The sequence below is a fragment of the Pseudochaenichthys georgianus genome, unplaced genomic scaffold, assembly GCF_902827115.2.
Source record: "Pseudochaenichthys georgianus unplaced genomic scaffold, fPseGeo1.2 scaffold_420_arrow_ctg1, whole genome shotgun sequence".
NCBI classification, from domain to species: Eukaryota; Metazoa; Chordata; class Actinopteri; order Perciformes; family Channichthyidae; genus Pseudochaenichthys; species Pseudochaenichthys georgianus.
The window spans coordinates 27667-42177 of NW_027262985.1; the positions used below are offsets into that span (position 1 = coordinate 27667).

General features: G+C 42.4%; 1 protein-coding gene across 1 annotated transcript in view; it reads left to right on the forward strand.

The window, feature by feature from the left end:
* The window catches only part of LOC117442378 (fibroblast growth factor receptor 1-like), a 78233-nt gene that overhangs the window by 23884 nt on the left and 39838 nt on the right, over positions 1–14511 (forward strand). The window contains exons 5-6 of the mRNA XM_034078383.1: positions 1936–2053; positions 10945–11117. Of these exons, the coding sequence (XP_033934274.1) occupies positions 1936–2053; positions 10945–11117 (291 nt within the window). The remainder of the gene's footprint in view (positions 1–1935; positions 2054–10944; positions 11118–14511) is intronic.

Here is a 14511-nt window from a genome sequence, read left to right on the forward strand (position 1 = left end):
GAGGTCTTTTGAACCAATCTTAGTCTGGCCCCTTGCCAGTAAAAGTCCTGCATTCAAAATGTCCGATCAGATCTTGTTCTGAGTAAAAGTAGAAGTACTCAGATCTTGTTCTTGAGTAAAAGTAGAAGTACTCAGATCTTGTACTTGAGTAAAAGTAGAAGTACTCAGATTTTGTACTAGAGTAAAAGTAGAAGTACCAGAGTGTAGGAATACTCTGTTACAGTAAAAGTCCTGCATTCAAAATGTTCCTCAAGTGAAAGTAGAAAGTATTCTCATCAAAATATAGTTAAAGTAGCGACAGTAAAAGTAGTCATTGTGCAGATTGGTCCATTTCAGAATAATATATATGATATGTTTTATAATGATTGAACATTAAAGTGTTCTCAAAGCTGGTAAAGGTGCAGCTAGTCTGAATGACTTTGTATACTGCAGGGTAGCTTGTGAATTTACTCCAGGTGGAACTAAAGTCTGATTCAACACTTGATTATATTTCACATCATTCATCCACATCTGTAAAGTAACTGAAGGTATTAAATACATGTAGTGGAGGAAAAGTACACCATGTACCTCTGAACTGTAGAGGAGTAGAAGTACACAGTAGCAAAACATTGAATAAAGTACAAGTATCTCAAAATTGTACCCACGTATAGTACTTGTTGAGTTTATGAACTTAGTTACTTTACACCAGTGGCTATACAGATAGAAAGACTAAGCCTTGCACAGAGGCATGAAAATACATTTTCAAAATGCTCAACAGTGCTGCCAGAATTATAAACTGACTGCTACACAATTAAAATAAATACTTTTATATATTTTTCTATTAGATGTGACTCTTTGGCGTTTCTGTTATTATTAACACTGCTGCTTTAGTTGTTCTGACTGCTAAAATCCTCTGTTCCTCATTTTAAAGCCGATATTGCGGGGGGTCAGGGGCTCGGGTCCTTGTCACCTTTTTCATACCTGATGACTTTGCCTCCCTGACTACAGTTGCTTCAGCGTGTAGAAGCTAGTAAGCCTATTATTTGATTTGTTTTAGATAGACACAACATGTTTCATATATGCAGACCTTATTTTCCTGTTCCATGTTCAAATAAACCATTTTCAGTGGTAATTTTTTTTTGGTCATGCAAAATTAGGTAAAGGTCATGGAAAAGTCATTGAAAATCATTGGTGAAAAATTATATGAACCCTGTCTTGTGTATATGCATGTTTGATGTTGCCATTGCCTCAGAGGTTTGTTGGGTAGTCACACACTGCCGGTCTTGGCAGATTTATGGAAGAAAAACTATAACATGTCTTGAAAAAAAGAGCCAGACATCAGTTGGCGCTAATAAGACAAGTTGGGGCAGATGTATATAAAACATGTACCCATTTTCCTTTGGTCTTTGTTTGGTAGGACAAAGATCCGCTGTTTGTAACATAGGCTGGTGTCACAGGAAGAAGGAGTAGTGTGTTATCTTATTATCATCACATCACACATCATTGACCTGGTTAGCCATCGCTTTGAACAGAACAACATTTGATTTACGACAATTCATATAGGGTAAAAGCAGATGGAGAGAACACAAGTTCTTTTAAGTTTTTAATGTAAAATGCAGAATTGCAATTTAGCTTCATCTCTGTGGGCTAGCTGCTGGCCTCATTTACGTTACTTCAATTTGAGTTGAATTTAAGTACCGATTGTTCTTAAACACTATTAAGTGCTATTTTTACTATTTCCATCAGGACCTAATCTGACCTGCAGTGAGAGGTTTTTATGAGCTAACACATCTGTAGCTGCCAACAAATGAACTAATCTGTGTACATAGCTGGGATATCCCCTGTGCTGTTTAATACCATAAACCGTATGTTTGGATACTTAGTTACTTTGAGCAGCAGTCCTGTACTGTGTTTGTACGCCAGTCACTCTAACATTTGCTTTTTCCAAACTGTTAGGTCCATGTGTGGACCATCATCATGGAATCGGTAGTTCCCTCTGATAAGGGAAACTACACCTGTGTGGTGGAGAACCAGTACGGCAGCATCAATCACACCTACCAGCTCGACGTAATGGGTAAGTGTAAACTGCAATCAGGTTTTCTGTATATTAAACCCTGATCAATAAATCTATATCATGGCTTGGTCACCTGTTGAATATTGATGAGAATCCAGAGTATGGGTGTTAATCTTTCAATGTTTTCTGATTTTGATTCAATATTGATTGATTTGGTTTGTTGGGGTCACGCTTTGATTGAAATCCCCAGTCCGCTTTGTGCTAATAAAGATGTTGTCCAAAAATATGGTATAGAAGCAGTAAAGTGTGCTTAGGACGACTTAATTGTTATATTATTGAATATTAATATGTATTCATGATAAACTAGCACAAATAAACAGATTTAGCTAAATGGTGTTTAGTATTTCTTAATTCTCACTTACTTCAAGAATAACAACTTCAAGTTACACAAAAAATAAACTGCTGCCTGGTGCATACATGAAAATGGGAGGCTTAGACAAGTTTCTAAGGAGTTAGCCTATTTCACCATACATTTTGTTTCACCAAGACATTCACCATACATTTCTTTTATTTATTTAAAAGAAAAAAAGGGTTAGGATTGCCCCAATTCCTACATGAATCAATTTATCCCTAATCCTTTTCCTTAAGTAATGTTGGATAATACCTCCAATATCTCATACCAGAATACCCTATTAACCAACCGTTGTAATCCTCATCCCCGAAGCATCAAAGTCTTGTGTTGGGTTCGACTGTATCTCTCTCAGCCCTTTTAATAAATAAAGCCTGTGCACTAGAGATGTTAAGATTCACCGATTCGCATCGGTGCATCGGCATAAATGTTCAAGATGCGAGTGCACCGGTTGAAAGAGTGCACATCGGCTACAGTTTGGGTTGAACCGGGTTGAACTCGCGATGCATCGATTGCGTAGCGTCTTTGCATCGGTAAAAAAACGATTCATTCATATAAAATCCCCTCATCCTGTCAACGCTCAGCAGAGACGATCTTTGATTTGGATATTTGCTTCGCCCGAGGCCGAGAGTCTCAGTTATCAACACACACGGAAGTTGAGGAGAAAGAGAAACACAGCGCACCGAAAAATACCTACAAATCAAACGTTTGGCAACACTTCGGATTGTTCAAGAAAGACGGTGTAATAGTCCTTTTATGCTATATAGTTGACCGCAGGTCATGGAGAGTAATAAGGTATCCATAGACCTTTGTATGAGGTATCTTTATTACTCAACAGGTCTACAGCCATGATACATAGATCCGTCCTAGATGCGGGTTTGCATGCACACAGTATCACTCTGCAGCCGCACCCCATCAGTAACGTCCTGATGGTATATGTGCACTATATACTACAGTCAACTTGAAAAATCGCTCGCAAATTGTAAACGATGCCGAGCCGCTTTAAAGTACACAAGTAGTACGAGGAACTTAGCGACGCACATAAAGAGGCGACATGGGGTCTGCGGCTGAAAAGAGAAACCTTAAAGTTAGACATATGAGTTAAATCACTCAGTGAGGTGTTCTGTCAGAGAGAGTGGTGTTTAGTTTACAGCGGCCTGTGACGGTCAATAATAATTTAAATGTCTTCCTTACTGTAAGCAGTTATGAAATACCTGTTTGTGAAAGGTTATTTGTATTCTTTATTGTTCATATAGAACCCACTGCTTTCTGCTCACTGGTGAGTCAGCCTATGAATGAGTGTTAAGCACATCAGGCTGGCAGCTGTATGGGCATTGCACTATGGTAGCTGTTATTTGCACATTGTTAATCATGAGCAATGCATCCTTACATTGTTTAACTGTGAGGTGTTATACAATTGTACTGTACTCTGGAGAGCTTTTAAAGTTAAAAAAATAAACGGCATGATGGGATGTGCAGTACCAAATATGTAAAGCACTTTTTTGTTAATGTATGATTTGCTGCATATAAGGAATAAAAAAAAATCCTCTGTCGTACCAAATTGAAGTATCATTATTTTTGCATTGTGTTGAATCGTATCGCACCGAATCGCATAATATTGAATCAAATCGTATCGAACTGTATCGCAACAGGGGTGAATCGTATCGTATCGTATCACCTGGTGTTTCAAATGTATCGTTAATGTATCGTATCGTGGCAACGTATCGAGATGCGCATCGCATCGGCCTCAATGATGGAGATGCACATCCCTACTGTGCACGAGTGATGGATGTGTGTAGAGGAGAGAAGTGATGACTCCCCTCAGACCTGCCCTGAGCCTCACTCCTACACCACTGGTTCTATAAATCTCGGCCCCACTTCCTCCGTCACTGCTGTCCCTGGGCTCGACCTCAGTCCATGTTTAGACCCTGATGAGCAGAGATACAGCGTCAGTGAAGGGAGAGTTTTTTCACAAGTGCTTGCTAAGTGCCCATGAATGTCTTGGTGAGGAAAGCCTGCACAGTTGACACACTGCCAGATTCTTGGCTAGTGAGTTTATTTTGGAGAGTTATCAGTCATCAAAATAGAGCCTCAGGAACTTTACATTTTTTCAGTAACAGCTCCAGATCAGATACTCAACTTCCATCTATTTCCTCAATAGCTGAGGAAATAGCTGATTTTATTCTCCATGTAGCAGAACGATTGTCTATAATTTACATAGTGTAAAGGGAACCGAACAACAAATATTTGCCAGTGAGGGATATGGTGTGAAGCTTTTTCAGACGCGTGGTGTTGACAGCAAATCAGGTCTTCTCTTTGAATGCATTTAAGATGTTTATTTGGATTGCAGGATGATGACAGCAAAACAAGAGCCGGGTGTTTAACTGATAACTAAACAACTAACTGTGATAAAGAAATAAACCAAAATTAACTCAAAACAAACAGAAAATAAGCGAAAACACGCACGGTTGAAAAACTGTGTGGCTTCCCTCTGGTGATTCCCAATCCCTAATGCTGTGCACCTGTGTCCTCCCTAAATAGTAGGCTGTACCCTGAAATTGGCTGAGTCCCCGCCTATGCCCAGGTCAATTCAGTAGTATCACAGCATTACATTACATTACATTGCATTTAGCTGACGCTTTTATCCAAAGCGACTTACAATAAGTACATTCGACCAGGAAGACACAACCTTGAGGAAAACAGAATCATATAAGTACATCAGGTTTCATAGAGCCAATCAGTTCAAGTGCTACTCAACTGGCTTTAGATAAGCCAGTCCTTTATTAGTATATAAGTGCTCTGTTAGCAGTTCTTTGTTAGTCATTCTATCGCTCTAAGTGGAGTCGGAAGAGATGAGTTTTCAGTCTGCGCCGGAAGGTGTGTAAGCTTTCTGCCGTCCTGATGTCAATGGGGAGCTCATTCCACCATTTAGGAGCCAGGATAGCAAACCCACGTGTTTTTGCTGATGGGAACTTGGGTCCCCCTCGCAGTGAGGGTGCAGCGAGTCGTTTGGCTGATGCAGAGCGAAGTGCACGCGCTGGGGTGTACGGTTTAACCATGTCCTGGATGTAGGAAGGGCCAGATCCATTCGCAGCATGGTACGCAAGTACCAGTGTCTTGAAGTGAATTCTAGCAGTTACTGGAAGCCAGTGGAGGGAGCGGAGGAGCGGAGTGGTGTGGGAAAATGTAGGAAGGTTGAAGACCAGACGAGCCGCTGCATTCTGGATGAGCTGCAGAGGTCGGATGGCTGCAGGTAGACCAGCCAGGAGGGAGTTGCAGTAGTTTCGGCGTGAGATGACGAGAGCCTGGACCAGAACCTGCGTCGCTTTCTGGGTCAGCTGGGGGCGTATCTTCCTGATGTTGAAAAGCGTGTATCTGCAGCAGCGGGTTGTAGCAGCGATATTTGCAGTGAAGGACAGGTTGTTATCCAGGATCACACCCAGATTCCTTGCAGTCTGGGTCGGGGAGACAGCAGAGGTGCCTTCAGCACCTTCATATACAAATATTAAAATACATCAAATTGGCTGCAACACACCGGCTCCTAATTGTTACTGTATAATAACATAACAATTCAACAACATACAAAACATTACAGCCAAATAGAATAGTCCATATCAGTATTCTCAATCCATAATGTTCATTGTTCATGTAGATAATCCAATAGGGTTGGTAACCCCAATAATAGAAGTTGGGTTTCAGTCTTTATTCAGCTTCCAATAGAAGACAGATCTTCGTGATTGGTCGCTCCAGGATGTTGTACTTCGTCCGGACTTTAACCGACCGCACAAGTCCTTGTCTGTCGGGAAAGGTCTGCAGTACCTTGCCCAACAGCCAGGATCCGCGAGGGGTACTAGAGTCCGCTACGATGACAATGTCTCCTGTGACAAAGTTCCTCTTGTCCTTTGGCCACCGTTGTCTCTCTTGCAACAGTGGTACATACTCCTGAATCCATCTGTGCCAAAAGAGATTGGCAAGGAATTGAACTTGCCTCCATCGTCGTTTGGAGTAGGAGTCATTTTTGTCAAAAAGCCCGGGTGGTAGAGAAGGTTTGCCTTTTAACAAGAGAATGTGATTTGGAGTCAGGGGTTCGAGATCATTTGGATCCTCTGAGGTTTTTGTAATGGGACGGTCATTCAATATGGCTTCCACTTCGCACAGGAGTGTTTGTAGTCCTTCATCATCCAAATGTTGCTGATGAAGAATAGAGTTCAGCACTTTCCTGACCATGCGAATGACTCTTTCCTATACTCCTCCATGATGGGATGCGGCTGGAGTGTTGAAAATCTATTTCACTCCAGAATGAAGCAGTGAGTTTTCCAGCTCTAGTTGCAACTCTGCAGGAGTCTGTCAACTCTCGCTGCCAGCACAGCAGCTGTTAGTTATATCCTTGGGATAGTCACATTCTTTAGAGGAGCAACTTGTGCCTTTCCTAGAACAAAAGTTACATGGATCTTCTCATCATCACTCTGCAGCCTCAAGTATGAAACTGTGCCATAGCCGTTCTCGCTGGCGTCAGAGAAATTATGTAGTTGGGCACTTGTGAGCTGTCCAAATCCTTTGGGTTTAAAACATCTCGGCACACTGAAAGTGCTGAGTCTTCTTAGATCTTCTAGCCACCCCACCCACTGCAACTGGTAGTTTTGAGGAATGTGCTCATCCCAACTGTAGCTCATCTTACAGAGGTTTTGCATTATCTTGACAGGTAAGGTGAAGGGTGCTAAAAATCCAATGGGGTCGTAGACCGAACTCACCACCGACAGGATACCTCTTCTTGTGAAGATTTTTTTTTAAATGTTGAAGTTAAAAGCATCAATCTGGTGCACTTTGAGAGCAACATTAGGAGCTCTATGGATACATCTCTCAACACCTATATGAAACAGAATTTAGATTTACTTTTTGGACATTTTACAAATCACTCCCCTTTCAAACTGTATTCTTGTTTATTAATAACAACCTTTTTTTACTGTCATATAGTATTTTATACCTGTTTACTTTATTATCTTATTTTTTTATATTAACGATCATATAAAGATGTGCCTTTACCTCACTGGTTGGAGAAAAAGCTTCTTATATTCGTTAGCATAGCTAGCTAACCAGATGCTAATAACAACAAAGTTATTGACTGTATGATCAGTATGACAGTCATGAACAGATCGCCACTGGGCTTTCAACTAAAGACACAAACACGCAAAAACTGCGGCATGTGTACGGCTCCTTATGGGTAGGCTACTGCAATTTTTGGAAGTGCCGGAGCGGTGTTCTGGTGCTCTCCGTCAGCACTACACCCCTGTCAGACGAGACATATACCACGTGATGACACGTTAGGCTCGTGTTGTGTTCAAGGACCCTGACCTTGGCCAGGAATTTTTTTGCGGTCTAGATTTCTTTAATTTTTTTCTTTTTTGCGGGTGTTTATAAATTACCTCGAGGGCCGTACCAAATGGTCTCGCGGGCCGTATACGGCCCGGGTGCCAGAGGTTCCCCACCCCTGGTATAGACGGTTCGTCCACACAAGGCCGAAACGGAGCCCGAATCCGATACACTTTGATAACGGCTCCCAAAGTGAGTAGGCTCCGTGTGTACGCCCTATACGATCATTCCCTGAAAACGATGACGCCATAGCCCCGCTTCTCCCCACCTCTCCTCACCCCCTTGTCATTGATGATGCAATTCGCCAACAACAATGGCGGATCACAGGGTTGCGTTCGTGCTCCAGATGCTACTGACCATGATACAGATTTTAGTGCAAAAATCTACAGCTCCTCTACCACAACCATCAGCAACAATAATAATATAATATAATGTAGTAATAATAATCGTCATCGGTCTTATTCGCTGCTTTTGGTGTATTTTGTGGCGGAAGTACAGCGCCACTTACAGGCCCGGCATATGTACTACAGCATCTCCTGCGTTTTCCAGCATTTTTATTTCTTGAGCTGACTTTTTGTGATTTTTCGTCTCCGTTTCGTCTCCGTGTGGACGGGGCCTTATAATTACTTGTAGTGTGGCCCCTCCCCCGAGAGGGGTCTGCCTGGAGACCTCTACTCTCAGGACAGTTCCGGTGCAGACCTCCACTCTCAGGACACCTCCACTGTCAGTACAGGAAGTGCACGCTAAGAATTCCAAAATAAAATCACCACTATCAGTACAGTGCCACTTTCCAAACAGGAGATGCACGCAAATACAAAATAAAATCGGATCGTGACACTTATTATATACATATGTATATATCTATATTTATAAAACGGACAAGTCAAATCAAGCAATCTGATTGGTTCTTAGCCGTGATATACTGAGCGTATACCACGGGTAGAATTGTAAGTTACTTGTCACAACAAGTCAGTATCCTTCCGCGTCTGAGAAAAACAGTATGCCGTTGGGCTGAAAAGCAAACTGCCTGCAGTTTGCTTTTCATACTGGAACAAGAAAGCAGCGGAGAAGTAACGGGGCAGAAACCCTCCTTTTTACACAGCGGTCCAGACATAGACATCAAACGGCAAAACATATTCAGTGTGCAGTTCCTTTGGCATTAGGGCAGGGATATCTAGATACTTTCCAAGGTTTGACATAATGAATTGTGCTACTTTTAAAGCAAGCAACGATGTTTTAAAATCTGTAATCAAAGAGGTCCGCAAAAACACTATCGGCCAATGAGATTGCTTGATTTGACTTGTCAGTTTTATAAATATATTTACATTTCTTCCGTTACGAAACAAACTTACAAAGCATAAGATGGAAACATTTAAGATTAACTTCGACCTCCGGGGGGGTCTTACTATGGAAGAGTGGATTGAGGAGTGCCTATCTCCAGAAAAAAAAGCACCTAAACGACATGCAGAGCTACGTGAAGAGCAGGTAGACCAACTGGAAAAGTACCACCATTCAAAAGCTTTCTGATGCAGGTCTTGAAACAAAGCAGAGAAATGATGACCGTTAGTGGCCACAGGTGCGAAAGCTCTCTCTAGAGCTACTGTAACCGAATCTCGGGGACCGGAGAAAGTGGAGCAATATTCTCACCACGTTCAGTGGGTGCACAATAAACTGCAACATACAAATTAATGTAAATAAATAGCCAAATAATGGATCAACGCTCTCTGTCTAATATGTTCGCTAGCTGTTAGTGTTGTTGTATAGCAACCACCTCGCACTATGTTTCACGCAGAAGGCAACGGAGGGACTATTTTGTTTTGAACATCATTATTTACTAATAAAAACTATTTAAATTAGAGTGTGTCTTTTTTTTCATATTGCCACACTTGGTAACCGCTTCGCGTCGGGCCGAACCACGCCCCTTAGCTGTGATATAATGAGCATATACCACGGCCTGTCGTGAGCTATTGCTTAAATATATATATATAGATATATACGGATACCTTGTATTGTAGTTACTATCAGTACAGCCGCAGCGCCACTTTCCGAACAGGAAATGCACGCAAATACAAAATAAAATCGTACTGACACTTATTATATACATAAAGTATATATAGATATATATAAAAATAGGGACACCTTGTATTGTTTACTCTCAGTACAGCACCACTTTCCGAACAGGAAATGCACGCTAATACAACATAACATAGCACTGACACTTATTATCTATATATATATATCTATATATATTTTTATTTATATAAATACGACATCTTGTATTTTAGTTACACCCGCTAGACAACAGTGGAAGGTTCGAGAAACAACCGTGTTTGCCGGGTGCACCGCGGCGGAGGTGGGGAGGTTCCAGCTAGGAACCTCCACCCCGCTGCGGGACCCGTGGGACCCCTGGACGGTGCGTCTTGGTCACGCTTCATATCGGCCGGCACGGAGGCCCTCCGACAGTGGGTCGCGTTTGCCATTCGATCAGTGAGAGGAGAGGAGAAAAATGCAACAAAAATGGTCAACATCCGTTAATATAGGGATGAGTGTGGGGGGGGGGGCTGGACACAGGCCGTGGGGGGACACCCGAGACCGGGCAATGTCCCCGGTAGAAACCGGGTGAAATAGCCAAAAAAATTATAAAACCGGGGAAATGTGAAAAAAAGTGTCCGAAAATAGGCACTCGTGAGGAGGGCAGAGTCCCCTGTCAACTCCCGTTACATTCCTCCATGGTGTCATTTGAGCGAAAAACTTTTACGAGAACCAGGCTGGGGGGTCAAAAGGGCTTGACCAAGGCCGACCCAAAGTGCACGGTGGTCGGACTCATCACCTCCGTGATGAGTCTCCATTGTGATTTGAAAACTTCCATCAAACGAGTCCTTCGGTGGGTGGGAAAAAAACGCGTCAGAATCGTCACTTCCTGTACTGACAGTGGAGGTGTCCTGAGAGTGGAGGTCTGCACCGGAACTGTCCTGAGAGTGGAGGTCTGCAGGCAGGCTCCCATGCCTCCCCCTGGGACCAATTTGCCTTTGAAAACCCTACAATAAAGCCATTGCCCTGATTCAAATGGAGCTTGAGGTTTAAGGTACCTACAATGTTTTGCATCCTTACAAACACAAGATAGTATTTATTACTTGTCTGATTTATTTTTATTTTGTGTCGTCTTCTTTAGCAATGGCTCCACAATGGGCTCATCCAGAGAAAATGGGGAAAAAGCTTCACGCTGTCCCAGCCAGTAAGACGGTGAAGTTTCGGTGCCAGGCCAGCGGAAACCCAAATCCCACCGTGAAATGGTACAAGAATGGAAGGGAGTTCAAGAGAGACCATCGCATCAGGGGCTTCAAGGTAACAGAACATATTTTTAGAAATGTTTTCCGTTCAGTTTATTTTTAGTGACACTACACCCTCCTTAGCATTTCTTATTGAATAACTCCAAGCCCGTTCACTACGAGGGGAGATGTGTCAGTGATCTCATCTCTACATTAGATCACCACCGCCCCCTCCCCTGGAGTAAGAAACACTTCCTGCAAGTGAAAAGCGGAGGCAAGTGTCACATTTGACCTGAGAAACAATGCAAGATGAAACCTAATGCCACAAAAAGGGAAGTCGTGGCAGAGCTATAATACCTCCAGGTGGGCAATCCTAGCCACCCATAACATTGGCTGTCCTCATTCTGGGTATCAGGACATTTCTGTAATTTCATCCATGCAGCAGTAAATCTACCAATATGAGGGCTGGGTATTGTTCAGTTATATCTGATCCCTGTGTCTGATCCCTGAATGATACCCTTTTTTGACACCAATTTTATACATTTAATTTGAATACAAACAAAATTACGACAATGTGCAGTACCTTACAGATTTTTTTTTCTTTCTTATTGTACAGACAAGCTCCATGTTTATTGGCTCACTAACGTTCATGAGATTTAATCCTTATGTATTGGAATATGGTATCAAAACGTATGGCTTTTAACAATTTGGTCAGTGTCAAAAGATACAAATGTTGTTTCACAGCCTCTATATACTACTTACTGTATATTTTGTGTATGCTATCATAACTTCGTCAACGTCTGCCCATTTTCTGGCAAGCGGTATTCAAATGCGAAGCCATCTGCTAATACGGTAAACTGCTAAACTATAATTGTTGATAACACAGTTTACTGTTATCTCTGGATTTACTTAGCAGAGATGTGGCAGGTGATGGATGTGAACCAGATCTGTTTTACACCACCACTTACTGGCTATGGCATCATGAGGCCCCAGAGACTTTGAATAATGTATTCGTTTTTAAGGATTTTTTTTTTGTAGGGCTTTATTTAAAAACCTCAGGTGACCTTTTTGATAAAAAAATATATTTGGTAAAACCGTAGTCATAATGTCATAGGAGGCTATATGTTGCTTTAAGTACCTTTACATCAACTTCTCTGTGATTATCTGTGTTCAGCCTCACGGGTGTGGGATGTATGTCCATGTTCTCTAAGAAACATCCCCCTCCTTCCTTCATTTGCTCTTCCTATCAAGGTGTATACTAGTCCAGCCCTGTCTGGTGCTTCCAGCCCATCTCCCTCCCCAGCTGGGACACATTTAAGAGTTTCCTCCCAGCTGCCTGCTCCCCTTGTCCCCACCCAGCCAGGCAGCAAACTTAACCATCTGGCTGCTGTTTTTTTGAGTCAAGGTGCAAAGGTTTGCATCAGCGGCCGGGGACGTCTCTCATCCCTCCCACACTCTTGCTTTTATGGCCTGGGCTTCTATTGTTCATATTGTCTGCATGGAGACGTGCAGGAGGGAGGGAATAATGTAGACCACATGTATATGTAGTAGGGCTGAACGATTAATCGATTTTAAATCGAAATCGCGATTTTTACAATCTTTTTTTTTATTCTTGTGTGTCAGTCATCCACACCAATCAGAAGTGCTGTGCTCCACATGTACCAGCCATTGTTAATCAATCAGAAGTGGCCCATGATAGAAGGTGATAGACAGATTGATCCAATCACCTGCCAAGTATTTTTGAAAGTGCCTGCCCTTTCCAAATGGCTTCCAATCGAGCTTTCCTAGATGGTTTGGTGAAACAAAGCATCTGAGTCAGGTTAGTAATGCTCCATCACATGTTCTACATCTATTACAGGGTGAGTCTTAAACTGAAGCTTGATTTTAAAGCAACCCAACAGAAGTTTCATGTAAGTTTAGTTATTTCACTCGTAGCTCGGGCTGCGGGGGCGCTAGAGACGGGAGCACGTTGATACGACCTTCCTAGCCGGAGTTATGGCCGCATTTTACAATAAACTTCCGTTGGGTCGCTTAAAAATAAATATCGCAAATCGCAATCGCAATATTTGTCAAAAACATCGCAATTAGATTTTTTCCCAAAATCGTGCAGCCCTAATATGTAGCCAAGCACAACACATCTGGCAGCAGGCAGCTGGACTCCCCCTCATCACGTTTTAGCTAAATGAGGGAAACTGTATGGCTTGGTCTTGTCAGGGTTCGTACGGTCATTGAAAACCTGGAAAAGTCATGGAAATTGAAAATGCAAATTCCAGGCCCTGGAAAAGTTATGGAAAACAATATTTTTCCCAAAGTTTTGGAAAAGTCATGGAAATGTAACTAAAGTTGCGTCAAATATAATTTGCATTTTATCTAATTGCCGAAATAATCTGCGGTTGCGAGCTGTTATGTGCCATCATGATTTTAATATATGAAGCGCGAGCTGTGTGCTCGAGTCTTCCTGCCTTTCGGGCCGGCTGAACTCTGCTGCTCCGGGATGAGGGTCAGCTACATTATCTACGGTGCGTTCGTTAACTGTGCGGAGTCACTGTGGCATAGACTGCACCGCTGGTGAACAGCTGTTAGAACGGGCCGTTCAGAGCAGAGCGTGATGTGAACTGAAAAGTTTTTCTGTCGCAATATCATTTAAGGAATCGTTGAGCTAGCTAGCTAGCATACATTGTCACTATCTGCTAACGTTAGCTTTAGCATTCGTTTTCTAATAGTTTTTTTCATAGGCTATAAACAGAGGTGGTATAAGTATAGATATTGTTGTAGCAGACGTCATTCTTTGGCGGGGGCTCTAAGGCCCCCCCTCTGCCTCCGCGCGTCCTTTTGTGAATGGGTCAGATTAACAGAGGAAGAATTCACAGCAACCATTGGTAAGGTTATAACAAATATGCTGATTTAATGGCAAAAGATACAATAACACAACATCACGAAGTAATCCGGATTACCCCGGCCCTGGTTCCTCCCGCTGGGAAATCTTACTTACTTCGTCTTGGCAGCAGGAGGAAGAGACCGAACCAAAGACAGAACAGGCTGGCTTACATGCAAAAACAAAACAGGAGGAGCTGTGGTCAGATGCTCCTCCTTTTAGGTTATCTCATTGGGGGATGCAAAAAGATGGCGTGTCGTAGCGCCAGCGCGAGCCAGCCAGATAATACACAAGTGTCTCTCCGGTTGTAGCAAAACACATCTGGAGTCCGTTATCTCACATTCTTGCCTAGACTTTCCTGACCTGCTGGAGATCTTAAGAAGAATATCCCCTTCCCCCCCTAGTCTCCTGTCCTGCATAACTGCACCCCCTTTATGTTGTAGCAATTTAGTACCCACACATGAAAGAATAAAACAGAAAGAAATCAATAAACCACAAACACAGGTATTGTCTGAGCAGAATTCACATATAGCTGCTCAAATAGACACACACTCCTTAGCATTAACAGAAGTTAATTGTTCTTGTCGCTTTAATG